We start from the raw sequence: 26,678 nt of genomic DNA on the forward strand, positions 1-26,678 counted from the left end.
AACGCAATTCCGGTTATTTTTGGGTACCCCCTCGTATATTAAAAATTAACATATAATAATTGAAGGAAACTATATTAAAAATTAATATATAATAATTGACGAAAACTATATTAATAATTAATATGCATAACTTCATCTAGGGTTGTATTGTAGGAAGAAGATCTAATTATCTACAATAATTGAACGAAACTATATTAAAAATTAATATAACAATTTTTTTTTTTTTTTTTTTTTATGATTATTATTTGCAACTGTACAAAAATATACATTTAGCAAAAGTGCAAAAATACTAGTAACATTCGATTGTGCCACTGAGCTGGCTCAGTACCACAACCAGGATGACAGGATGAGAGAAACCAACCAGCGCTGGAACTCTCTCTCTGGAATTGGGGGTTTAGGAGGCAATGAGGTCACGTGGCCAGCGCCGTTTTAGACGACGTGGAGGATTGTCAGGATGGGACGATGTGGATAGTGATTGAGCCAGAGGATTTGGGTGATCAGAGAGTTTGCTGTGGAAATTTAGGAATCGGGTGTGGATTAACTCATTTACGTAGGGAATATTGAGATCATGATGGAGGGTGCGGTTGGAGACATAGAATGGTGCGTTAACGATTCGGCGGAGGACTTTAGACTGGAAAGATTGGATAGGTTGGATGTTAGATGGTTTGGCGGAGCCCCACAATTCTGCTCCATATGTCCATATTGGTCGTAATAGTGTTTTGTAAAGTGTAAGTTTGTTTTGTACGTTCATGGAGGATTTCGGTCCAAGGAGTCTCCTTAGTAGTCCGTAGCGTCTGTTCAGTTCTTGTCTTTTAAGTCTTGTGTGAGGATTCCAGGTTAGACGGCTATCTAGGTAGAGCCCCAGATAACGAACCTGTGTGGAAGTCGGTAGGTCAGTATTGTTAATAGTTAGTGGAGGGCAGGTCTGTCTTCGTAATGTGAATGTCACCTGTATACATTTGGTAGTGTTAAGTTTAATTCTCCATGTTCGGCACCAAGCTTCTATGAGCTCAAGGTGTTCTTGGACAATGTTAGAGACTTGAAGAGGATCAGGGTGGGAAGATAGTATGGCGGTGTCATCAGCGTAGGTTGTGATTAGGGTTTGGGGATGGATAGGGATGTCAGCAGTATAGATGGTGTATAGGATTGGTCCAAGTATGCTGCCCTGTGGCACGCATATAACAAAATAAATCAATTATTATTACAACTAGTAATATGAATATTACAATTCAAAATAAATGAAACAATCTATATAAATGTTTACAAAATAAACAAAAATGTAAGTAGGACAAATTGAATACAAAACAGAAAGTTACATAATATTCAATGCTAAAATCGAAGGAGTGAATTTAAATTCTCGCAAACTCCTTTTTCCTTTTGTTTTTCTGTTTTTTATCCTTCAAGAATGCCTTGAACAACTCAAAGAATCCTACATTACTTGATTCACTTCTTCCCTTTCTATTTTAATTTTTTAAAATAAATAATTGGAATTATCTTTAAGTAAATCTTAAAAAAAATGAGTAGTCCATTTAGTGAAATGGATACTTGCGAGTTAGGACTTTTTGTCTAAAGGTTTTACTTAAATTAGGTACAAAAATTGTTGAAATCCATGAGTATAAGGATTCCGGAAAAGAGGTTTAAATCACTCGCTTGCAGTCAGATCCTACGGGTCCAATCTAAATATAAAATTTAAGTCTGTTGCGTTTTAGGTTTTGAAATATTTTGTCCACAAATACAGAACTTTTTCCTTCAAAATATAAAAAACAAATATTTCCGGAAGTAATTAAAAAATAAAATCAAAGTATTTATTTAAAAAATCCGCAATCAATTCAACAAAATTGATGATGAGTAGTTGAATCAGTTTGGCTAAGAGGTAGAAATTTTTAATGAACTTGTTTTAGAAATACTTAGTGGCCTAGGAGAGCTCTCTCTCTTCTGCATGAACTAGATTAACACTGGATGAAATGGGGGCGGCAGAGGATTGGAGGTGGCTATAGAGTAGAGTTAGAGAATGTTCGATCAATAATACATAAAACTGGCCGGCTCATTTCCATCACACTAACCACCCACCTCGCACTATTAGAAATTAAACAACGCTAACACTTTTATTCTTCTAGTTTTTTGTTTTTATATATTTATTTATCTATTTTAACTATGATACTTCGCCAGTTTGATTTATAAATAGAATATTCTTCCTAATTTTAATTTAGTTTATTTCGAAACGGAAGTGGTCAGTTAAGTTACAAAAAAAAATAATAATAATAATAACAAAAATCTCCTTGCTGCGTGTTCCAGTTATAAGAGTTAATGAAATAACGTATAGAAGGCTAAATTTAGGATCTTTTCAAATAAATACAAATTTAAAACGTTTATATCTCTTTTCCTACTGTCTTGATTTTAATGAACTCTTCACGGTATTGTAGAGAATAGTTAGCTCTATCATTGGTATAAATAGCAATATTCTGTTGGTAATACGTAATGAGATATGGAAGGTTAAATTTTTGATGTTTTCAAATAAATACAAATTTAAAACGTTTATATCTCTTTTCCTACTGTCTTGATTTTAATGAACTCTTCACGGTATTGTAGAGAATAGTTAGCTCTATCATTGGTATAAATAGCAATATTCTGTTGGTAATACGTAATGAGATATGGAAGGTTAAATTTTTGATGTTTTCAAATAAATACAAATTTAAAACGTTTATATCTCTTTTCCTACTGTCTTGATTTTAATGAACTCTTCACGGTATTGTAGAGAATAGTTAGCTCTATCATTGGTATAAATAGCAATATTCTGTTGGTAATACGTAATGAGATATGGAAGGTTAAATTTTTGATGTTTTCAAATAAATACAAATTTAAAACGTTTATATCTCTTTTCCTACTGTCTTGATTTTAATGAACTCTTCACGGTATTGTAGAGAATAGTTAGCTCTATCATTGGTATAAATAGCAATATTCTATTGGTAATACGTAATGAGATATGGAAGGTTAAATTTTTGATGTTTTCGATGCAGTTTCCAAATTCGTTCAAATTTCAAACGTTTATATCTCTTTTCATATTCATCCGATTTCAATGAATTCTTTATCAAATTGTAGAGAAAAGTTAGCTCTGTATCTGGTATAAATTACAGTGTTCTAGCTTTAAAAGGTAATGAGATATAGAAGGCTAAATTTTAGATCTTTTCAAATAAATAAAAAATTTCAAACGTTTATATCTCTTTTCCTACTGTCATGATTTTAATGAACTCTTCACGGAATTGTAGAGAATAGTTAGCTCTATCATTGGTATAAATAGCAATATTCTATTGCTTAATGAGATATGGAAGGTTAAGTTTTTGATGTTTTCGATGATGTTTCCAAATTCGTTCAAATTTCAAACGATTATATCTCTTTTCGTATTCATCCGATTTCAATGAATTCTTTATCAAATTGTAGAGAAAAGTTAGCACTATATCTGGCAGAAATTGCAATATTCTAGTGATGAAAGGTAATGAGATATGGAAGGTTATTTTTTAAGTATTTTTATATTCGTTCAAATTTCAAACGTTTCGTATCCCATTTCATATTCATCAGATTTCAATGATTTCTTATGACTTATCGTGCACCCATTTTTGTTATGTTGGCTCTGACAGAATTTCTAAAAAGTCTCACATTAGCTTTGAACAAAACATAGTACCTTATGACTAGTCAGGCTGTTCGTGAAGAAGACGACGTTGAAATAAATTAGATTATCTTACAGCACAAATGTGTATAGTGACCATATCCACCTGATAGAGTAGCTAGTTTTACCTAGGCTAACCGAAATACCATACCCTGTCTGTATGGCCTGTAGTTCGCCGGACTGTGAGCTGCAAGAAGCTTCTCAGAAGGGAAAATCAAAGAGCCTGTAACTGGATTTGAACCCATGCTCGATCACCTCGTTGAAATCCATTTCACTTACCTTTTTTTCCCTTGAAGTCAGTGGAGATAAAAGCTTTTCGATAAAGATGTCGCAGAAATTTGTGAAATACATTTAGCGAGCAATTGAAGAGCTTGGTGCAAAAAGGAGCTATCAATAGTTTTTTAAAAATTTCAGTAGGGACAAAAAACTAAATATGCTTTAAGATGTATTCCTTATGTTGTGTCTGCTGTAAGGATTAGTTAATATATTGTGATGGGGGTCATTTGGGGCTCAATTTGCAACTTTCTAGGGCATTCTGCAAAAGTTATTTTGCAGCTAACTCTTTTTTTTGCACCAAGATCATAATTTTCAGTAAAAACTTGATTACATATTAAGTACTTTAGTCAACAGATTTCTTGTTTTTGAGCTTTTAAGTGGCATTTTGTGTCTTGTCGAAGCGAATGTTAGATATAATATTATGCCTGTCAAAAAAAATAATAATAATATCTACCTAATATAAACATTAAATAAACCTAATATAAAAATTTTTGTTTGATTGATTGCGTCATCTTTTCTGTTTGGAGCAAAAGATAGTTATCTGCAGTAGAAAACTTATTTTTGCTCCAAATCTAACCTAGGTTAGAGAATAAGTAATAATAAACGAGTCTGCATAAAGACTCGTTTATGCACCAAAAGATGTAGAATTGAACATACAATAGGGGGCGCCACTAAACACATTTTCTGAAAAAAATGTAGATAACTCCTTTTTGCACCAAGCTCTTCAATTGTGGTATATCAGAATTCAATTTCGAATCTCTCGCACGAATAATACTTTCGGTGGTAAAGCTAGTGAACAAATATCACTGACAGAAATACCTTAAAGCTATTTTTATAATTTGTGTTTTACATAATTCCAAGGATGTGACTCGTATACAGTTTTCTGTAATGCCAACTGTCATGTTATGTTAAAATATTATTTACTTTTAAAAATAGTTGGAAATTTATATTTCTTTCTATTTTCAACCTCTCTCTCTCGCCATCCATTTTCTCTTTTACTTTCACAATTTTTCCTATTTTTCCATAAACAATACAATTATCAAATTTTCTTTTAATTAAATGGTCTGTAATAAACCTGTGAAGTTGGTGGGGTAAATTTCGTGAAAATCGTTGCCAAAAATGGACAAAAACATTGTTTAGAAATACTTGTTACCTTTATTTATTACTATTATTATTATAAACAACGTTGCGTAAAAGACTTGACCCGATTTTCATGAATAAGTTGTTTATTCGATTCAAAATTTGAAGTAGATGTGCGTATTGGAGGTCTAGAAGCTAGTAAAACTCAGTAAATCATATTCCGATTTATGTAAAACGTTTGTTTAAGCCATGGCTTCCTACATAACATTAAAACTTTACTACAATTTCATATAAACATAGTAGTACGTCTCCTTAACAAAAACTTACAGTTTTAAAAGTTAAGTATAAGGGATGATTAAACGACGATAGGAACACAAATCAGCAAGTACCCAACATACTTCACCTCGTAATTTCAGCCATTTAGAAACGTTTGTAAAAACTAAAACGTTAAAACTGATTTAATTTTTATAAAAATTGATGACATTTAAGTAATCTTAAATTTGCATTAATATTGTTTACAATTTATTAGATGTCACAGATTCTTATGCTGGACCATTTTCGTTCATAACATTTTGTTTTTTAAAGTAATGATAAAATGAATATTACATCCACATAAATACTAATAAATAGTCACATTATTTTAAATTATCCCAAATTTTTCTCTTGATTTATCTTTATTATATTCTTTATTCTAAATAATCGTCGCATAAAAGCACATAGAAATAGATAAAAAAAAAAGTTACAGCTGGTCTATTACTGTCGTTAGATATTCATGTGAAGATGTGTTTGAATAACTCATCAGCAAAAGGGAAAGTACAAGGCGGCTGCTCAAGACTGTTTAACATTAATAGAGGACTGCGACAAGGTGATGTTCTGTCAACCATATTGTTTAACCTTAGTTTAGAAAAGGTCATCATAAGTATTAAGGTAAACCCGAATGGTACGATCTTTGAACGATCCATTCAGTATTTGGCGTATGCGGATGACGTCATATTAGTTGGAAGGACTTTTAGAGCTTTGGAGGAGAGCTATGAGCAGTTAGAAAAAGAGGCAAAGTCCGTTGGCTTACGAGTAAACTCGTACAAAACCAAGTACATGTTAGCTTCAAGGTTTGACAGCAGAATATGTCGGTTAAGTTATGTGAACATCAACGGAAATAAGTTTGAAAATGTTAAAACATTTAAATATTTGGGAGCCATATTCACAAAGCAGCGGGATGTGAAAAGTGAAATTCAATAGAGGTTGGCTGCAGGTAGCAGATGCTTCTTTGCATTGAGCCGGATAATGAAATCAAAGTCCATTTCACGTAAGAACAAACTCCATATCTATAAAGTTATTATCCGGCCGGTTGTAATTTATGGATCAGAGACATGGCTGCTGAACCGGAGCGATAGTAACATGCTAAGGGTTTGGGAGAGGAAGATTTTTAAGGAAAATATTTGGCCCTAACCTGAAGGACGGAGTTTGGAGCATTAGGAAAAACAGGGAGCTCAGTGAGCTTTACGCGTCGCCAGACATAGTAGCTGAAATTAAAGGGAATAAGACTTGACTGGCTGGGGCATGTAGAGCGCATGGATAGGGATAGTATTACAAGTAATTTGTACAGAAATAAACCTGAAGGAAGAAGAAAGGTCGGCAGACCGAGGAGAAGGTGGATTGAGGAAGTGGAAGAAGATATTGCCAAGCTGGGCATAGCACGATGGAGGTATAAGGCAAAAGAGAGAGAAGACTGGAGGAAAATTACTAAGGAAGCCAGGGCCCTACAAGGGCTGTAGAGCTATAAAAAAAAAAAGAAAAAAAAAAAGATATTCATGTTAGTAATGGGGTACATCTTTTTCTTAATTTTCATTGCGAAAAAGGAAGGAAAAGTATGAAACTGTGAGCTAATTTGGCCGGAAAAAGGGTGTTTTCCGGTAAGTACTTGGAAGTATAGAAAACTCATTAAATGTTAAAAAATAGGATAGATCTTTTGTTTCAAAGTTAAAAACGAAAGAAAAGCAAGAAACTAGCACTTTGTTAGGTTAGAAAAACAAAACAAAAAATTTAAGAAATGGCGTACAATTTTTTTCTTCTTTTTCATGCGAAAAATGACGGAAATGTGAGCTAAATTATTCTTTCCCTGATTTATCTTTATTTTGCTCTTTATTCTGAATAATCATCGCATACTCAACATGAAAATAGGCAAAAAAAAAGTTATAGCTGGTCTATTACTGGCAAGTAATTTAAATTACAAAGTTAAAACAAAATTTCTGTCTTTGAATTCATTTTACAGCAGAATGCTTTCATTAACCAAGTATAATACAATGTGTTGCAAAAGATTCATCTATTTAGGTCGCAATTAGATTCGCTCGATACAATCTCGAATTATTGACATTGTTATCTCTAAAAATAGCTGCTTTTAGTCGAAATGAAATGACATAAATTAAACAGATTTGATTTAACTCCGTATTTTGTTGTAGGTTTACTCTGGATTGATTTTAAGATGAACTCAATTTCTTTGTAGTCATTTATCTTAGATAGCGCTGCTTAACAACTATTCTCCCTTAGGGTACGTTTACAACGGAGCTGTGAGTATAGATGATAGCAGAGATGATAACTGATAGAGTAAAATATAATCGCTGATTAGTGTGCACAACAGAGCTGTGATACATGCAACATGTCCGAGTAGTGAAGAAGAGTTTTTATGTTCAGCATCCACCAAATGGTATATTTTAAAGAAAAAACGCTTTAGAAAATATCATGTACATCCCATAAATAAAAAACGAAGTACTTTGGGCGAATTTCACTATTTATATAAGGAACTTAGAAATTATCCGGATCGTTTTTTTGAATATGTGAGGATAGGTCCACTCACATTCGACTATATTTTAGAAAAAATAAGGTCAAAATTAAGAAAACTTTGGAAAAATTGTCGTGGAAATCCTATAGCCATAGAAGAAAAACTAGTGATTACTCTTAGGTAAGTAATGATTTTATTGAGAAAAAAAAACAAATAAATACACATGAAAATAAATGTAAGCACGATTTAAAAAACAAAATATTGTTTAAAAGTAAATAATAAAATAATAACCAAAAATAATGAGTATGAATAAGACAGCACTAAATAATTTTTCGACGTCCATTTTGAAGCTCCGATATTGGAGTTCAGCTAGCAGAAAAATGAAAAATTCAATTCTATCATCTATGCTCGTTTATAGCAGCGAGTATGAGTCACTAGTCGAAGCTTCGTTGTGCACGCTCACATAAGAATGTACTAGGTTATTCTATAAGCGCTGATGCATCACTGCTATCATCTCCGCTATCATCTATGCTCACAGCTCCGTTGTGAACGTACCCTTATTCGGTGTAATTTACGGTTTAAGCAAACTGCAATGTTGATGAGAATTATTATAGGTTAAATATTTCGAGGTTTTAACACTGCATTGCCAATGCTCGAACTTAGTCAGTTATTGCCAATGTGGAGTCATATTGACTACATAATTTATTTGTATATTTTTTTACATTGATTTCAATTTTAATAATAAAATTTGCATTAAAGGATGAGAAAGAATAGGAATTAAGGACGGAAACACAATTTTGTCCACTTTAACATTTCACGCAGAAGGAATTAACTTTCAACTTAGGATCACAGTATTTTCTAGAACCCTGATTGGCTGCCTTCTGATCAGGGACTTTTTCATTTTTTTAAAATTACGTTCACTATTTTTTCAATTACTGTGACGCTGTTGGCACGGATCAGAAATTACCCAATTCGCTACAAGTTTTTGCTGCAATTCGGACAGAAAGAGGCTTTTTTTTATGCCTTGATACTTTCTATGAGAATTATGTAAATTTATCAAATAAGCATTTAGGCAATAAATGTTGATCATATTAAAAAAGAAACACAATGACTACCTTCAAGTTTTACGATTCACTGAATCATTATGTAAAGATGAGTGTAGCAACCCAGTTTATTGAGCTTCCCTTTGTAAGATACCGCTGTAATATTTAGCTCAAAAAAGATTAGACAGGAATGAATCTTGCTTTCGATTTTCATAATCTATGGAAATATAAATTTTATGACACTCAAAAATATCAAGAGGAAAATCTCAGAATTATTCGCGAGGAAGACAGCAGAAGGTTTGAAGTAGAAGTAAATATGGGCAGACCAAATTGGTAATCTGGAGTCAAGTTAATATCAGAAAATCTACTTATACTCGTATTACAATTAAGAGTCAACATGACTCCGATATATTTACGTGTAACGCCAATCTGGAGTCAAAATGACTCTTATGATTCAAGGTAAACTAATCTGCAAAAAGAAACTAAGAATTCCATTGGTCTTCAGCACAGTGACTATCGAATGGCGAGAGAGTGGGGATAGCATATCTACGAGGGTCGTTTGAGAAGTCCGTGCAAAAATAAAAACTACTTAATTTTTTGGGGTAAACCTTTTTTATTTTTCAACATAGTCTCCTTTTAGGCTTATACACTTCGTCCAACGCTGCTCTAGTTTGTTGATCCCTTCCGAATAATAGGACTTGTCCAAGTCTGAAAAATAGCCATTCGTTTCTGCAATCACCTCCTCGTTTGAATAAAATCTTTTTCCCGCCAGCCATTACTTCATATTGGGGAACAAATAGTAGTCCGAGGGAGCCAAGTCTGGAGAATAGGGGGGATGTGAAACGAGTTGGAACCCTATTTCCATTAATTTTGCGACCACAACTGCTGAGGTGTGAGCTGGTGCGTTGTCGTGATGGAAAAGGACTTTTTTGTGGGCCAATCGTGGGCGTTTTTCTTGCACCTCGGTTTTCAAACGGTCCAATAACGATGAATAATATGCACCTGTAATAGTTTTTCCCTTTTCCAGATAGTCGATGAGGATTATTCCTTGCGAATCCCAAAAGACAGTCGCCATAATCTTTCCGGCCGAAGGAACGGTCTTCGCCTTTTTTGGCGCAGATTCCCCCTTGGTAACCCATTGTTTAGATTGTTCTTTGGTCTCAGGAGTGTAGTGATGTATCCATGTTTCATCCACAGTGACGAAACGACGCTTAAAGTCCTGCGGATTCTTCTGGAACAGCTGCAAACCGTCCTTGCAACACTTCACACGATTTCGTTTTTGGTCAAGCGTGAGCAATCGCGGCACCCATCTTGCGGATAGCTTTGTCATGTCCAAATGTTGATGCAAAATATTATTTACCCGTTCATTCGAGATGCCCACAGCACTAGCAATCTCACGCACCTTCACTCTTATGTCATCCATCACCATATCATGGATTTTATCAATGATTTCTGGAGTAGTAACCTCAACAGGGCGTCCAGAACGTTCAGCGTCACTTGTGCCCATATGGCCACTCCTAAAATTTTGAAACCACTTATAAACTGTTCTAATCGAAGGTGCAGAGTCACCATAATGTTTATCAAGCTTCTCTTTAGTCTCCTGAGGCGTTTTGCCTTTCATAAAGTAGTGTTTAATCAACACACGAAATTCTTTTTCGTCCATTTTTTGAAAATCACTCGACTTCCTCGATTCAAACGAATGCCAAACACAAAGAAATAGACCGATCTGGCTGAAACTTGGTGTGTGTTCTTCCAAGAGATGCTACTAACTAAACATAACCTCGATACGCGCCAATAGTGCTATCTCTCTGACTTTGCACGGACTTTTCAAACGACCCTCGAAAGAGCATTTCGGGATAGCTATGAGATGTGGGGAAACAGAGACCATTCCTATTTTTTTGTTTTTGGAGTCAAATTGACTCCGGATTGGCAGTATTAAGAGTATTAATGAGTTCGAATATTGGTAAGATAAGGCTTTGTGAGTGGACACATCATCAGAGTTGTTCTTTCATTCAGTGGTGTAATTTTGAAGAAGGTAATTCGTGTTGGGCAAATTAACACATCTGAACTCTAATCAGCACTTTTGATTATAATCATCTAATCATTATTTACTCATCTAATAAACAAATCATCATATCTTATTAGTGTTTAATAAATCATTAAACATTACGTAAATGTAAATAGCTTTTCTTTTGATTTATAATCCTCGTAAATATGTTTTTATTTACCAGAATCAAAGATACAAGGAAAGTGTAGGTGTAAATACAATGTCCAGTAATGCTTACGTCATATATCAGATAATCATGTAAATTTTCTTGGGTCAACACTTTTACAAAACAAGGTAGTTTATTAAGCTGCAAAATAAAAATATGGCATAAAAATGTCGAGACATTGTGTGATTCACTGTTTTCGATGAGGTTATAAATTTTGTTGACATATGTTCATATAATAAAACATCTGCTTAGTATATGTCCATTTGTTTACTAATTGTGTCATATATGATAAGCTCCATACGATCTACAAATATTTATACCTAAAACACATATATTATATGTAATAACATTTATATGTGTGTAAAACTGTTAAAGTTAGTTGGCCCATAATTATTAATAAATTATAAAACAAATATTTGAATACTCGCACGACTGTATTGGATTAATATTCTTAAAGTTTCAAATCACAAATTTCCTTTTAACTCCAAACGCTTGAGTTATATTTTATATGTAGGAAAATAAATAAAATTCGAGGGAGCTATTTAGAAGAAAATCTTTAAAATACGGAAAAACCAAATTTGGGAATTCAGTCTCAAATTAGTTCTTTTTTAATATTAAACGAATGGCTAACCAGTACAAAATAAACAGTAATAGCACTTTAGAGTTGCAGAAGTGCCTAAACGATTGCAACGTTTCTGTCAGTAGAGTAGGAGAAAATAAATTATTTATTAGGTTTATGAAACTATTATTTACTATTTAGTCTTCTTACAGTTCCTTTTATCAACTATATTTTTTTTAGAAATACATTTTAAATAAATAGTACAGGGTGTTCATTTTAAGACGGCTCAAATGCATTTCATGCTTAAAAGGTTAATCTGAGCAAAAAATGGTAGAGGAAAAATTTCTTGCCCGTCATCTCTAGTTTCAGAATATATGACTTGATTTTAGATTGCTGCCCGCATACGCGGCTGACGCGCGACCAAAAAGTGAGGGTTCGCAGTTGACCCCCATATTCATATTCACAGTTTTAAAGAGTATAAAAAGCTATGAAAGAAACGCAATTCGATATCTTCAAAATTAAAGGTGCTAGGCCATTTCAAAATCTGGAATTTATTAATCATATATCAATTTTTTAACTTGTTATTAAAGAGAAAGAAGAGCAGGCGATAGGTCATTTTTATGTATTTTTTCATCCCCTTTCTACTAAAAATATTGCCAAGGCAGTAAAGCTAGTATTTTTCTTAATATCCGGAGATAAGTAGTTTTCCGAGTGATTTTTCTAAGCTACAATCAAATGTTAAGAGCTTTAGATGTTCTGAAGCACACAAAAAATGGCTAAAAATTAATTTTACATCTGTTACAAACAAGAAGGTTTACTAATTATTTGGTAATTTTAGGAGAGTTGCGTTTGATTACCAAAAAAATTGGAAACCTCCTGCCACATATTTAAGTGATCAATATCTTTCATGTAAAGGATCAAACTTATTCCTTAATTTATCAAATAATGCACTTTACTCAACTATTGCAGCATGTACTGTGCCTTCAAAGGTTGCTCCTCAGATACAGAGAGCCGTTGATAACTTCCTGGCTAACCTGGCTTGCACCTTTGAAGGCACTAGAGGTGACGGGCAACAAATTTTTCCACTACCATTTTTTGCTCAGATCAACCGTATAAGCATGAAATGCATTTGAGCCGTCTTAAAATGAACACCCTGTATATTTACGTAACAAGCTAAATGTCTTGTAAGTCCCTCTTGTTTTTATTGGATTTACTCGTACTACATTTTTCAGCTAAATTTAATGCTATTTTCGATTTTACCCATGTCGCCGAACAATGGTAGAATTCACTCGGACAGAATGAGTCTAATGATGCTATCTATCAATTCTCATGACAAAATGACTTTGCTCATTGCTGGATTTTAATTAAACTATTCTTTAATTTTTTTTTAGCCCGACTCTTTATTTCTGTTTATATGTTTGTATAAATCAAACAAAATATAGATCCTGCCAAAGCAAAAATCCTAGGCAATTTTTTCTAAGACAGCCAATATTTCACCGACTCTAGGATTAACAAGTGCTTGGCATTGAAATAGCCTGAGTTAGCTGCATTTCTTAATAATAATAATTTGTGATGCAGGCGATCATATTAAATGAAGTTAAATTCCTTGTTTGAATAAATGCCATGAGAGGCCTTGACCTTCAAAAAAGGGCTATCCGATGGTCTGAGGGAGATCTGCAGAATGTCATAATAGCTTTTAAAATGGTGGATTAATGGCGGCGGCCCACTTGTGTAGCACTGTTTGCATGACATTTCAAGTAAAAGGGCGACCTAGTTTTGGCCTTGTTGTCACTTTTTGTTCTCCATATTGTAAGTGTTATTATTGTAACATTATTGCTACTTAGCCTATCCTGGACTATGGTTTTTCTTTCTAATAAAAGTTGTTGAACTTGATGAACCTCTATAAGAAACTATCTCTTTTGTACAGTTTTTCTTCGTAAATCACTATTTAGGCAACAATTGAAGACCTTTCAAAAGTCACGAAAATGAGTAAACCATTTTGAAATAGTGATTTTTCACTAATGGTCGTTCTCTTAGTCTGCAGGAATCAATAAGCTTTTGGTCGTAATCAGCCAACTCTTTTACGAGTATAAGACTAGTCATGTCTGAGACAAGTATGGCCGATACAGGCTATCGTACCAGGATCACTTAGATTAAATAGAATAAAGAGACTAATAAATGCATTCTTTCCCTGAAATCTGAAATTAAAACAGATTTATCGATAATCAATAAAGACGTTCAAAACTTTTAAGAAAGAATTAAAAAATAATACAAAAAAGAAAACACTTTGTTAGTGCAGCATATCTCTTATCTGAATTCCAAAATAATACTCATAAAATAACGAAGCCGTAATTAATTTGAATGAAGTTAGAATTTTTAATGTGCCCGGGTGAAAGCTTGTTTACCACCATTAAAATTGGTTATGAGTTGAAGGAAGAAAATATCGACTACTGTTGCAGAATGAAAAACGGATCTTCTAAAAACTCTTCACCTATTGTTGAAATCTAAGAGTAATGAATTGAAGAGAAATGAATTCGTTGATTGTTGGGTTCTTTGGTCAGGAGTGTGAAGATAAAAAATAGAAGAATTTTCATTTCTGATAAAGAGAATCGTATGTTATTTTTAAAAAATGTAAAAAACTTTCAAAAATTAGGTCCTTTTAAATATATACGATGCAGAAATGGAAATATATGGTGCGAAAAGACGATGGTACCAAAGTATTAAGCATTAAATCTGATAAAGTTATGAGACTTTTGTTCAGGAAGCTGAAGATACTGTATTGTCATTAGAAGAGCAACGTTTAATGGTAGAAAATGTAAGTTCAACCTCAGGTGCATCGACTAGGCCAAGTAAGAAACGAAAAACCAAAAGATTAACTCTTTTATGAATTTTGTAAAAAAAAAAAAATATTCATTGAAGATAGAAACTTCATTAAACTGAATTTGAATTAAAATTCGAAACCTACCGAAAACAAGGAAAGCAAGCCAACCCATGAGGTTTCAAAATTAACGTGACTAAACTGTAACTTTTTTTCATAAACAAAACAAATGCAAAACGAAAAGGCAGAAATGGTTTCAGAAGCAAGAAATATATGTCAACAGTTAAAATTGTCAGGATTTGATAAGAACGGAATTTTTAAAAAACCTGTTATTACTGACAGGAAAAATTGAAAATGTAACGTGGCATAGCTCTGTGATAGGGTTGAGCTATGTCGCTAAGTCGTGGTTAGTGGTACTGGATTATTTTAGGGGCCAGAAACCTTTTTTTTTTGTGTGTTTTTACGCTGCGTACGTTCTGTTGCTACGGTTTTTACGCTGGTAAGGATTGCGTACGTTCTGTTGTTACGGTTTTTACGCTGGTAAGGATTGCGTACGTTCTGCTGTTACGGTTTTTACGCTGGTAAGGATTGCGTACGTTCTGTTGTTATGGTTTTTACGCTGGTAAGGATTGCGTAAGTTCTGTTGTTACGGTTTTTACGCTGGTAAGGATTGCGTACGTTCTGTTGTTATGGTTTTTACGCTGGTAAGGATTGCGTACGTTCTGTTGTTACGGTTTTTACGCTGGTAAGGATTGCGTACGTTCTGTTGTTATGGTTTTTACGCTGGTAAGGATTGCGTACGTTCTGTTGTTACGGTTTTTACGCTGGTAAGGATTGCGTACGTTCTGTTGTTACGGTTTTTACGCTGGTAAGGATTGCGTACGTTCTGTTGTTACGGTTTTTACGCTGGTAAGGATTGCGTACGTTCTGTTGTTATGGTTTTTACGCTGGTAAGGATTGCGTACGTTCTGCTGTTACGGTTTTTACGCTGGTAAGGATTGCGTACGTTCTGTTATTATGGTTTTTACGCTGGTAAGGATTGCGTAAGTTCTGTTGTTACGGTTTTTACGCTGGTAAGGATTGCGTACGTTCTGTTGTTACGGTTTTTACGCTGGTAAGGATTGCGTACGTTCTGCTGTTACGGTTTTTACGCTGGTAAGGATTGCGTACGTTCTGTTGTTATGGTTTTTACGCTGGTAAGGATTGCGTACGTTCTGTTGTTACGGTTTTTACGCTGGTAAGGATTGCGTACGTTCTGTTGTTATGGTTTTTACGCTGGTAAGGATTGCGTACGTTCTGCTGTTACGGTTTTTACGCTGGTAAGGATTGCGTACGTTCTGTTGTTATGGTTTTTACGCTGGTAAGGATTGCGTAAGTTCTGTTGTTACGGTTTTTACGCTGGTAAGGATTGCGTACGTTCTGTTGTTACGGTTTTTACGCTGGTAAGGATTGCGTACGTTCTGTTGTTATGGTTTTTACGCTGGTAAGGATTGCGTAAGTTCTGTTGTTACGGTTTTTACGCTGGTAAGGATTGCGTACGTTCTATTGTTACGTTTTTAACGCTGGTAAGGATTGCGTACGTTCTGTTGTTACGTTTTTTACGCTGGTAAGGATTACGTACGTTCTATTGTTACGGTTTTTACGCTGGTAAGGATTGCGTACGTTCTGTTGTTACGTTTTTAACGCTGGTAAGGATTGCGTACGTTCTATTGTTACGTTTTAACCAGCGTAAAATAAAAGGTTTTGCCCATTCCAAAAAACACAATCCTGCGCGCACAATTTGGATCCAACATCATTGAGGTAATTTTTTTCCCCCTCCTTACATATATATGTTAACTGCGTAGAGTTGTTTCCAACCATGCAGATACTCCATTTCTTAACAAACAGTCTTTGGCATTGGGCAAGATGCCAGAGGACCACCACACGTACTAAGTTAGTGGGGCCCCTTTTTACCCAACTCAACCCAGTTCCTCCCCTCTACTGTGTCCCACGAGAAGTGTACTACTATATAAACAAGTACTTCCATTAACGCTAAGATCAAAGGTCAATTTGATGACGTCACAGTCTTGATGAAAACTGGCGAATCTAGAGCAACTATTTTTGCTAACTTCACCTTTACTTAGAGGCACATTCATTGACGTGCGTTACGGTCATGGTGGCAGTGTAAAGTACTGTAATAAACTTTAAACGCCTTTAACTTTAGCACTTTATAAAGCAAGATAAATTTATTACAGTTGGTCAGGTCATTTTTCTTTTTGTTTTTCAAAGAATAAATCGTTTTTGGTTTTATCGTGAGAAAACTTTGTTAGAATCTGTTTATTATCTCCTGCGGCTAGTGAGGGATAGTTTTTCAATTGTTTCAAGTTTTTTGAAAATTTAGTTTTCACAATACATTTTCTGAAAGTTTTTTTAGCATATTGTGAAAATGGTATACCTATTATCTAAAAACCGAAATTGTTGTTTCTGCTGCTGAGATCTTAGCCAAAATCCATCAAACCGAAAGAAGTAAGAGAAAGAATAGCTACATAAAGTTGGATGTAACTACAGATCTAACTACAGAAGTTGGATGTAAAATCAATATACAAAACTAGATTACTTTCAAATGGATTTATCCATATTTTTAATCCTTTAAGGACAGATTCCAGAAGAAACCTTTAAAGGAGAGTTCTGAAGTTAGGCAAAATTCCTAATCATTTGTAGTAGATTACCTAAGTTAGGCAAAATTCCTAATCATTTGTAGTAGATTACCTAAGTTAGGCAAAATTCCTAATCATTTGTAGTAGATTACCTAAGTTAGGCAAAATTCCTAATCATTTGTAGTAGATTACCTAAGTTAGGCAAAATTCCTAATCATTTGTAGTAGATTACCTAAGTTAGGCAAAATTCCTAATCGTTTAAACTAACTAATATTAAATCTAAACCAAAGCCTAAAGATAATCAGAAATAATGCTACACGCAGAAAAATAGTTATTTATTTAACAAGTGTGGAAAGTAGTACTTTTCCTCACACGAGGCAGGGTTTGGACGCACGAGCGAGCGAAGCGAGGCGAGTGCAAGTGCAAATTGCCCAGTGTGAGGAAAATACTTTACACTCGAATTATATTTTTTCTGCAACCATTAGGGTTATTAACTAAAAAAAAAACTAAACAGGCATCACTAGAATCCATTTTAAATTTCTATAAGGTAACACTATAACCTTTTTAACTGTTAAAAATATCTAATTATTTATTAAAGTATTATTTTTATTTCTATATTCCTTTCAATTTTTATTTTATTTTTTAATATTCGTTTTTTAATTATTTAGATAAAATAAATTTAAATAAGCTTATTAAACTTTTACAGAAAATATTTAATAACAAAACTTCTTATATCAAGGAAGCCCAATAAAGTTTTTCCACTCACTAGTGAGGAAAGTGACACTAATGAGAATTTTTCCCCACTAGTGAGGTAAAGTTGGGCATTACACAGCTGATTTTAATTGAGTAATGAGAACATTCCTACATGGTTGCAGAAAAAATAAATTATTTTGGCACAGTCAGACCACCGTCTAATAAACTGAGCTATTTCCCACTCTAATCCATTAAAAGCCTACGAAGTTGCTGAATGCTTTAAACGCATTCTTATTTTCCAGCTACACAGAATAAGCGTTACCTAAACCTAACTAGTTTAGCCCGACATTGCTTTCGGAGATCTTCCGGAATAGCGAAATTATTGCATTCTACGGTTTAGCGTAGACCGCAATAACGACGGCAATTCTCCATCAATCCCATGTTTAATCGCCTGAATCCAGTAAGTAAATGCGTAAGAAAACTGCCCTTCAGGGATATTCAGGTTTCTGTAGTCCTTAACTAAGTTTAGATCTTCACTGAGAGAAGCTTCGATGACTTGTGGTCAATTATTCATCCCTTCATTAGGAATTGGCTCAACCCTTAATTCAATTCTCTGAAATGAAATAATATATTTATATTTATTTTTCTACAAATATTTTGCTGTAGTCTTTTCATCTCTTCCATATCTATTAAGATATGATACTTGGAGGGCTTCTGTTGATGCTGTCCTGCAAAATATGCCCATTAAAAACGTTGCATTGCCTCTGGTGCCTCAAGATTCATAGTTACCGAACTTTAGAAAACTACTCCTTAGTAAAATAGATAATCTAAACTAATTGAATGCTTGTATACAATATCTTCATTGTTCTTAAATATATATATATATATTTAAATAAAAATTTGTTAACCATTCAGTTCAGAGATTTTGTTTTACCACTATCTACATCTTTCTTATCGAAGATTCTTTGATAAATATCGATTGGGATATCGCACAGCTTTTTCAGAGAGTTTCTATAATAAGAGAACGAACGTTCGCAAACATTGAACGAGTTTACAAGGCAAGAATTTCTGTGGTAGTTAAGGTATTTAAATTAAAGTTTAATAAACACTTAAAAGTTTGACACGATTTCTTTAATTATTAATTTAAAAATGACATTTACAGATAGTAAGGTTAATATTTCAAAGCTGATTGTGTTTAAACTGTGTTAGATAATAATTTAAAAATTAAACTTTCTTGTGAAATTGCTGTGAGTAGCAGTTTTATTTTGAATTGATTTCGAGTCTCCTTATCTGTATATTGATTGGGTTTAATCCGAGCTGACAGTTAACAATTTAAAAAGTTTGTGTTAAGCAAATATTTAACTTAATCAAAATATTTGGATTGGGCTTGCTTTTGTTTATTATTGGCCCTTATATTCTGTGGTATTTGCTAAACTAAGTCATTTTTTATTTTACATCACACGTACGATTACTTTTTATTCTAATTTATGGCGTTAAAGTAAGGTTATCTTAAGCTTCAAGTTATTTGCAAAAAAAATATTGGGTTATTTTGAGACAATTTGTACAATTTATTGAGATATTGTGGTCTATATACCTGTTTAATGAATGCTAATCCTTTACTTTTGCTCTAATATAAATTTAATTAAAATTAAATATGAAAAAATTTAGTTGTAGGAAAAATTAACTCTGGATTCTTTAATAAAAATTATTTATTAATAAGAAGATTTGGATGTGCGTGAATTGGATGAATCAATCATTCTGTTACTTCAAATAGCAATCGAATTCATCATTTACTAGAGATTGATTGTTCAATGCCAGGCGCCACGGTAGCCGAGCGGTTAGAGGCGAGACCTGCGAAGCTAATGTGTATTGTGGTACTGGGTTCGATTCCCCGGTCTTAGGCCTTGGATTTTATTTAATGGTTAATTAAAGAGATTTACAGTAAAGTATGTTTGCTAGTGGCCTCCGTCCACGACACCTAATTGGTAGTTGGACGTAAAGCCTGCCTGAAAAAATAGGCAATTACTACTGATTGTTCAATGCCATTACCATTTTATCTTTTCTTTAGCTTAATGGTATCTGAGGTCATTGGCATCCCAAACGGTTTTCTGGTGTTCATAGCTCTGCCAACCTTCGGACAAAGTTCTCTCGTTGCAGACAATACGGGACAGTGAGCTGTAAGAAGCATCTAAGGGCTGGCAACTGGTTTCGAACCTAGTTCCAATCCAATATTCTGCCACCCTTCGCAGTTATCTGTTATTACTGGAAAAAATAAATGCTGCAGATATTTCACCGGATTGGCCAACAGATAAATAACAATATTAGGAATAATGCAGTACTGGCGGATCTGAAACATGCATTTTATTTCTTCTTTTTTTTTTTTCTAACTGCACTTAGCCCATTGTTAAACATAATTTTATTTAATCAGCTTAGTTTAAATGCTAACTGCATTTTAGATGCAATCTGTGATTTACATATTAATTGAAAAGTACTCATCCTGTATAATTAGAATTCGTTGCATCTAATCATTATATATTTCCTCTCTATTGAATGTTTGTGTAAGGTGTATATATGTATATGTACTACTTGGCTGTACGGATGTTTTAGAGATAATGCACATTGTCCTAAACGTGAAGAATGACTTTCAAAAAAACTGTATCTCTCATGGATCTTGTGATAATTCAGGACAAGATAAAGGAAGTGGCATTCAATGAGGTTAAATGACTGAGCGTGGACTTGTAAGTTGGAAATCCCCCAGTTCAATTGGCTTCTTTTTTAGTCGTTAGAAAAAAATGTTAATAGTCAACTACGTGTTTCCGGCACCTAAGTAAATCCAGAGTGAACTATTTGAGAAAGGATGATTTCGGAAAGGCCGTTGCATGTGTCCATTGTTTTTTAATCATATGCAATTTTACTTACATGTCATGCACAAAATGAAACAATATTAGTGCAATCTAAGTAAAGTAATTAAAGTGCAATTGCAATGTCATTTATTCAGCATCAGATTAAAAGTAATTTATATATTAATATAAAATTATTTTATATGGCGTGTTATTTTTCTATTAAACTTAAAGGTAATAAATTGAGGAGCTACGATAGCCGAACGGTTAAAGGCGTGGCCCGCAAAGCTAAGATGTATTGTTGGTTAGTGGGTTCGATTCCCCCGTTCTAGGCCTTGGATTTTATTTGATGGTTAATATCAGAAATTTATGGTACAGTACATTTGCTATCCAGTCACTCCTTCGACATCAAATTTTGGTAGTTGGACGTAAAGCTCGTCTAAATAAAAAATGGGTATAACTTTACTAAATGTAATAAATTCTATCTAGCACTGACCTTGAAGAAGACAATCTATCTGTGAATTTACTTTGTATAAATAAATAACAAATACTGAACTTAACAACAATTAATGTCTCTTCTCTTCTTAGATAAATGAATCAATCAAGTCACCAAAAAAAAATTTAAGTGATAACACGGGTTATTATTTTGGTTTTTCTTGTTTCAGACCACGAAGTACAGAATTTCCAATAATACCAGAGATTTCTAAGAGCTCAGACATCCCAAAAGTGAAACTTTTTGGCCTACGAGTGGAATCAGCGGATAGCAGTTGGTCTACAGATGATGATGGAGTACCATTATTATTACAAGGTACTGGTGCCATAGTCAGACTATTTGGCACCGGTCTCACTAAGGATGTTGCCTTTGTCTTAACCCGGATGCCCGGTAAAGCTGGCCAACATTGTGAATATCCAGTTACGGAGAAACACCAGGTAACTAATTTCCATATACGAAGAAAAAAAAGAAGTTTAGTTTTTCAGTTTGTTAGAGAAGTAAATTTTGATTGGTTGATTAGAGCAGCGTTTTCCAACCTTTGGTACGCGAGTTGGTTGGTGGTACGCAAAAAATAATCAATAATGGCGGACATAAAAAATTAAAGCATAAAAATATCATTGAAACGTTTTTCCCTATAATTCATAAAAATTATTTTAATTAATAATATTATACAGTAAAGTTATTAATATAAGGTTAGTCTGTCTCAAGCTATACGAGAAAATATAAATAGCACATTTAACAGAATTAAAATTGTCTTTCATGGAGTATTTTCCAAAACCCGAAAACACAAATGATAACTGGATTTCAAACCCCTTCTCTATAAAGAAAATTTAGGAAAAGCTACATCATTATCACTAAAGGATAAAGAAAATTTAATAGAATTATCATGTGACAGAACTTAAATGATAACTATGTTAAAATCTGCTTAAAGAGACTGATTGTAATGAGTAAGCTCTATCCAAGCAACATTAAATTTAATTGGTACTTACAAGTAGTTGAATGCTTAAAAGATATTAATTTAGAAGATTTGGGCACAAATATAATAATCCTAAAGAAGAACTTTGTAAATTAATTAATAATTTTGAAGAGAAAAATATGTACGCAATTTTTAATTATTTAAAAAAGTTTTAAAACTAAGATCTTACACTTCACAAAGTTTATAAAGTGAACATGAACTTGAACTTCTTTGTAACAGATACATTGTATCTCTATACAAATAAAGATAATAATAATAAAATAACACACTCGGAATAACAAATTTCACGAAATACAATCATTTTTACGAATTGGTACAATTTAGCATGATCTACTACCAAGTGGTACACAGGCCAAAAAAGGTTGGAAAACGCTGGATTAGATCGATAAAGTTGAGTGTAAGAGAGATTTCCTGTACAGAACTAGAATTAGAAGTTCTCTGAAATTCATTCAAGTCTTAAGCATGGCGCCTAGTAGACAGAATCATTTGGTCCAAATTCTGGGACAAAATGTCTAGCGAATTTAGATCGCTGGGGATGGCCTAAAGCAGAGAAATAGGCTATCATTTATTTTCTTTAATTTCTACACGAAAATCACTGGTTTCAAATCCATCTGTTTTTCTTTCTGGAGCCACGGACTAATGTTGTTATCTTTTATTAGAGAACTTAATCCCGAAAGACGGAAGTGCCCTAAAAAAAGTCTCCGGATAGCGGAAATGGCCTTAGATATTTAATTTAAAAAAAGTAATTATTTAGTAAAATAGTGCAATAGGTGTCCTGGTAGTGTCTATTAAAAATTAATTGAAGAAATACTGGGTTAAAAGACAGAATATTTTTATTAAAATTTTTCCCTGGATACCAAGAAGTTTTGAGCTAGCTAGTTCTTATTGCACGTTTAGTTAAATCTCTTACAGAATTTTCTATTAGCATTTTCTAGTATGCTAGAGCGTTTTAATCAAAACTAGAGAGTGTTTGCATTAGAATTGCCAAAACAACGCAAAATACATGTTGCAGTATGTTAACACTGCCATTTTTTGTTACAGTGACTTACAATAGCCGTGCTTGCAGGTTACAGTGTTAATAATAAGTGTTGAAATAACGTATAAATTAAGTTTTATGGGTGTTTATTTTTAATTACACTTTTATGGAATCTTAAAATATTTATTGCTGAGACGAGCATCTTAAATTTCTCTATTTAATTATAGTAAAAAGTTCCAGTATCATATGAGCCGTTCACTGCACAACTTCATTTACTTCATTAAAAAACAAAAAAAGGGAAGAAATGCGATGAAATAATGTGCATTGTTTTCTTATAATTCTGTTTATAATATAAATTCAAATAAATCATTTAGCTACAGATTTTGAGTCGAATTATTTGCATCGATTAACTACTTTAGAGCACAGAATTAATCAAAATGGCTTCTGAAATAAATTATTTATTATTTAATGGCCAAGCAAATTTTTGTCCTTTAATCTTTATTATTTGGGAAATTTATTATAAATATAAAAAGCTATGACTGAACCAAAATGCTTTGACACTAAAATTTTAAGTTATATTTAAAAAAAAAAAAAGTGGAGTTAATCGATTTGTGCAGGAACGAATCATTTAACTGTGATGTTATTACAAATAGAGTCATTAGAATCATAACTGCAAGAATCGTATTTACAGAGTAATAAAGAAAGAAGCCAGTCACAAATCAATTCAAATTCATAGTGAACCTTATTTAAATGCCGCGGAGACTCAAAACAAATACAGTGGGATTCCATTGAACTTATTAAAAAGTAAAAAATGCATTGCATCTAATTACATACAATTTGAACACTTAATCTGTATGTAAAGGTTATATTTAATACTGTTACGTTTATTAAGTATTACATGTAACCTTCCAGTATTTTGTCAGATAGGAAGGTAACAAAATGACAACAGCTTGTTAACGCTCGAAGAAGTTTTTTCTTCTTCTTGTCTAACTGCTGGTAGTTTAAGTAATCTTTATATCTATTTAAAAAATTGTATACTGATATTGAAAGAGGTAATATATTAACAAATATCATCTTTTTTTTTGTACTAGCAAAGAAAGAATGTGCATTCAGAGTGCACAGTCTTATTTAACTACTTAACTGCAATTGTTTGAGTGAACCTGATACTGTGAAGGATTTAAGGCTAATCTTTCTTAAATTCCTTGTCTTTATCTCTGAAGTGTAGAGGAGAGCTTTGTCCAGGAAGGCTAAGCTCATTGGGTACAAGCCGAAGAACCTTGGTTGTATGCTCTAGCTGTTCTTGGGTTATGACAAAGGAATGTTAGAGGAAGGAAAGTGCTACGGGAAATAGTCATGTAAAAGAGAGTGGTCATTTAAGTATCCATACAAATGCCCAGCTGAAGCTATCGTATAATGAAGAAGTCCTCTTGTCATTTGTTGAAGTTGATGGAGGCTGAGAGAGAGAGAGATTCCTAAACGCATACTATGAGGAGACAGAAAATGGAGAAGACGACGTTGAAGAAGGTGGAACGATGTCGTGGAGGAGTATCTGGAAAGGATGGAAGTGAGGAGATGAAGTATAAAGAGGCTTGTGAGGCTTGAGTTCGGGAGACCATTCCTTTCTAGATGGAAGAAGGATGTAGATGAGCTTGAAGTTAGGTTAGGTTTATGAGGACGTATACTCCAGATAATTATGATCTCAAAGCGAAGCTGGCTGTTTTTAAGTCGTGCGTTTTATTCGTAAGGAATTATAAAAATTGTTGTGCTCTTGAATGATTCCTGCAATTACAGCATATTTTGACGGATACATAACCTTAAATCTGCATTAAATCACTGGAAATTGTGTGCTGTGTGACAAGGAACAAGCCGACAATAAAATCCCCTCACAAATAACCGAACTTTAATAAATAATCAAATTCAATAGTTGAGCCCTTCTTAAGGATAAGTACTGAAGTAAAGGGATAAGGATTCATTGCTGGAAAATGATTTCCCACTTATCTCCATCGAAAAGATGCAGTTGGTCGCGATTAACTGCAAATGCCATCCTTATAGAATTGTCATAGTTTACCAAATTACCCGCCGTGTAAGAAAATGGTTTCATTTTGGACATTTCCTGCTCGGCAGGAAATAAAGAAAATAAAACTATCCGATATAATTTGTATAAATAATACTTCACTACGATTACGTACAATGGCGGTGCTTCAAAAGACGTACGTATAAGATTGTGACAGGTGACGAATCATGGATATATGCGTATGAGCTGGAAACTAAACAGCAGTCGACTGTATGGGTGTTTCAAGATGAACCAAATCCAACAAAAGATGTTCGCGCTCGAAGCACTTCGAAACAAATGGTCGCCTGTTTTTTCGGAAAAACTGGTCATGTGGCAACAGTGCCTTTAGAGGAACGTAGAACGGTCAATTCTGAATGGTACACAACCATTTGTTTGCCGGAAGTCTTCGATGAAATAAGGAAAACAAACAAGCGCCGTCGGATCATTCTTCATCAAGACAATGCCAGCTGTCACACATCTCGTCTAACAACCGACTATTTGAGCACTCAAAAAAATCGAATTAATGGGTCATCCGCCGTACAGTCCTGATTTGCGGCACCAAATGACTTCTTTTTGTTTCCGAACGTCAAGAATAAATTACGTGGACAACGCTTTTCGTCGGCAGAAGAAGCCGTTGATGCATTCAAAAACCATGTTTTGGAGGTGTCTCAAGCGGAATAGAAAAAATGCTTTGACAAGTGGTTCGAACGCATGCAGAAGTGTATAGATCATAAAGGAGAATATTTTGAAAAACAATAAAGTCATTTTCAGTGACTACTGTTTTTTTTATTATTAGGCTCAAAATATAAATAGTGCCCCTCGCATTAAATAAACAATTTAACCTAAGAAATGAGATTAGTTATGTATAGGAACGTCTGGATTCGGACTGTGCCTTACTAACTTCTCTTGAATTGCAACGATTTTTCCATTTAACGTGTTTAATTTTCCCAAAAAAACGTTGATTCACCCAATATTAGGAACTATTGCTAAATTATTTTGAAATCACAGACATTATGACTGTACTTAAATTGCTTTCATTTAAACATTTTACTTTCTTTGCAACAATAATGTTCTCCCCGATTTTCTTAACGATCTCGTGGTTCCAGGCATGCGCACTTTTTTTTCAATACACAATGATCTAGTCTTTTACCCTAAAACACTCAATAAATTGCTGATAAGCATATTATCAATGAATGACTTGAGTTATGAATTAAAAGTAAGTAAATAAATAAATAGTATTATCTTAGAAACAGTGATATGTTTAGAGTGCTTTTTGCTTATCCAAATACCACTATTAAACTGAGCTTTTTATTGTGAATATGTTTTTTCGTCTTCTTTTAGAATTAAATTCAATAGAAATTAATTTAAGTTTTCTTTTTTGTAACTTATTAGTTTCTAAGAAAATTGTGTATACGTGGTTAGTGCACTGGATTGCCGGGTTCGAGCCTAGTTGCTTGCCCTCAGAATTTCTTTTCGTAGGAACTCTACCTCTTAAACCTGAGCTCCAAGGTTAATAAAAGTAAATAAATAAAAATATTAGGAGAAGTAATTCATTAACTGCTTGATGTTTATAGTTGTA

General features: G+C 33.5%; 1 protein-coding gene and 1 long non-coding RNA gene across 7 annotated transcripts in view; one reads left to right on the forward strand and one right to left on the reverse strand.

Moving 5' to 3' along the window:
* The window catches only part of LOC141460436 (unextended protein-like), an 89,512-nt gene that overhangs the window by 35,357 nt on the left and 27,477 nt on the right, over nucleotides 1-26,678 (forward strand). For all 6 annotated transcript variants that reach the window (XR_012462052.1, XR_012462051.1, XR_012462053.1 and 3 more), the window contains exon 2: nucleotides 21,267-21,531. Coding sequence is in view for 1 of the 6 variants with exons in the window: in XM_074140428.1 (XP_073996529.1) it covers nucleotides 21,267-21,531 (265 nt within the window). In the remaining 5 variants the exon portion in view is untranslated. The remainder of the gene's footprint in view (nucleotides 1-21,266; nucleotides 21,532-26,678) is intronic.
* The window catches only part of LOC141460439 (uncharacterized), a 55,406-nt gene that overhangs the window by 27,598 nt on the left and 1,130 nt on the right, over nucleotides 1-26,678 (reverse strand). The gene's annotated exons all lie outside the window — the stretch shown is intronic.

This window comes from Rhodnius prolixus, unplaced genomic scaffold, assembly GCF_049639745.1.
Source record: "Rhodnius prolixus isolate KJV_2025 unplaced genomic scaffold, Rpr scaffold_6, whole genome shotgun sequence".
Taxonomy (NCBI): domain Eukaryota; kingdom Metazoa; phylum Arthropoda; class Insecta; order Hemiptera; family Reduviidae; genus Rhodnius; species Rhodnius prolixus.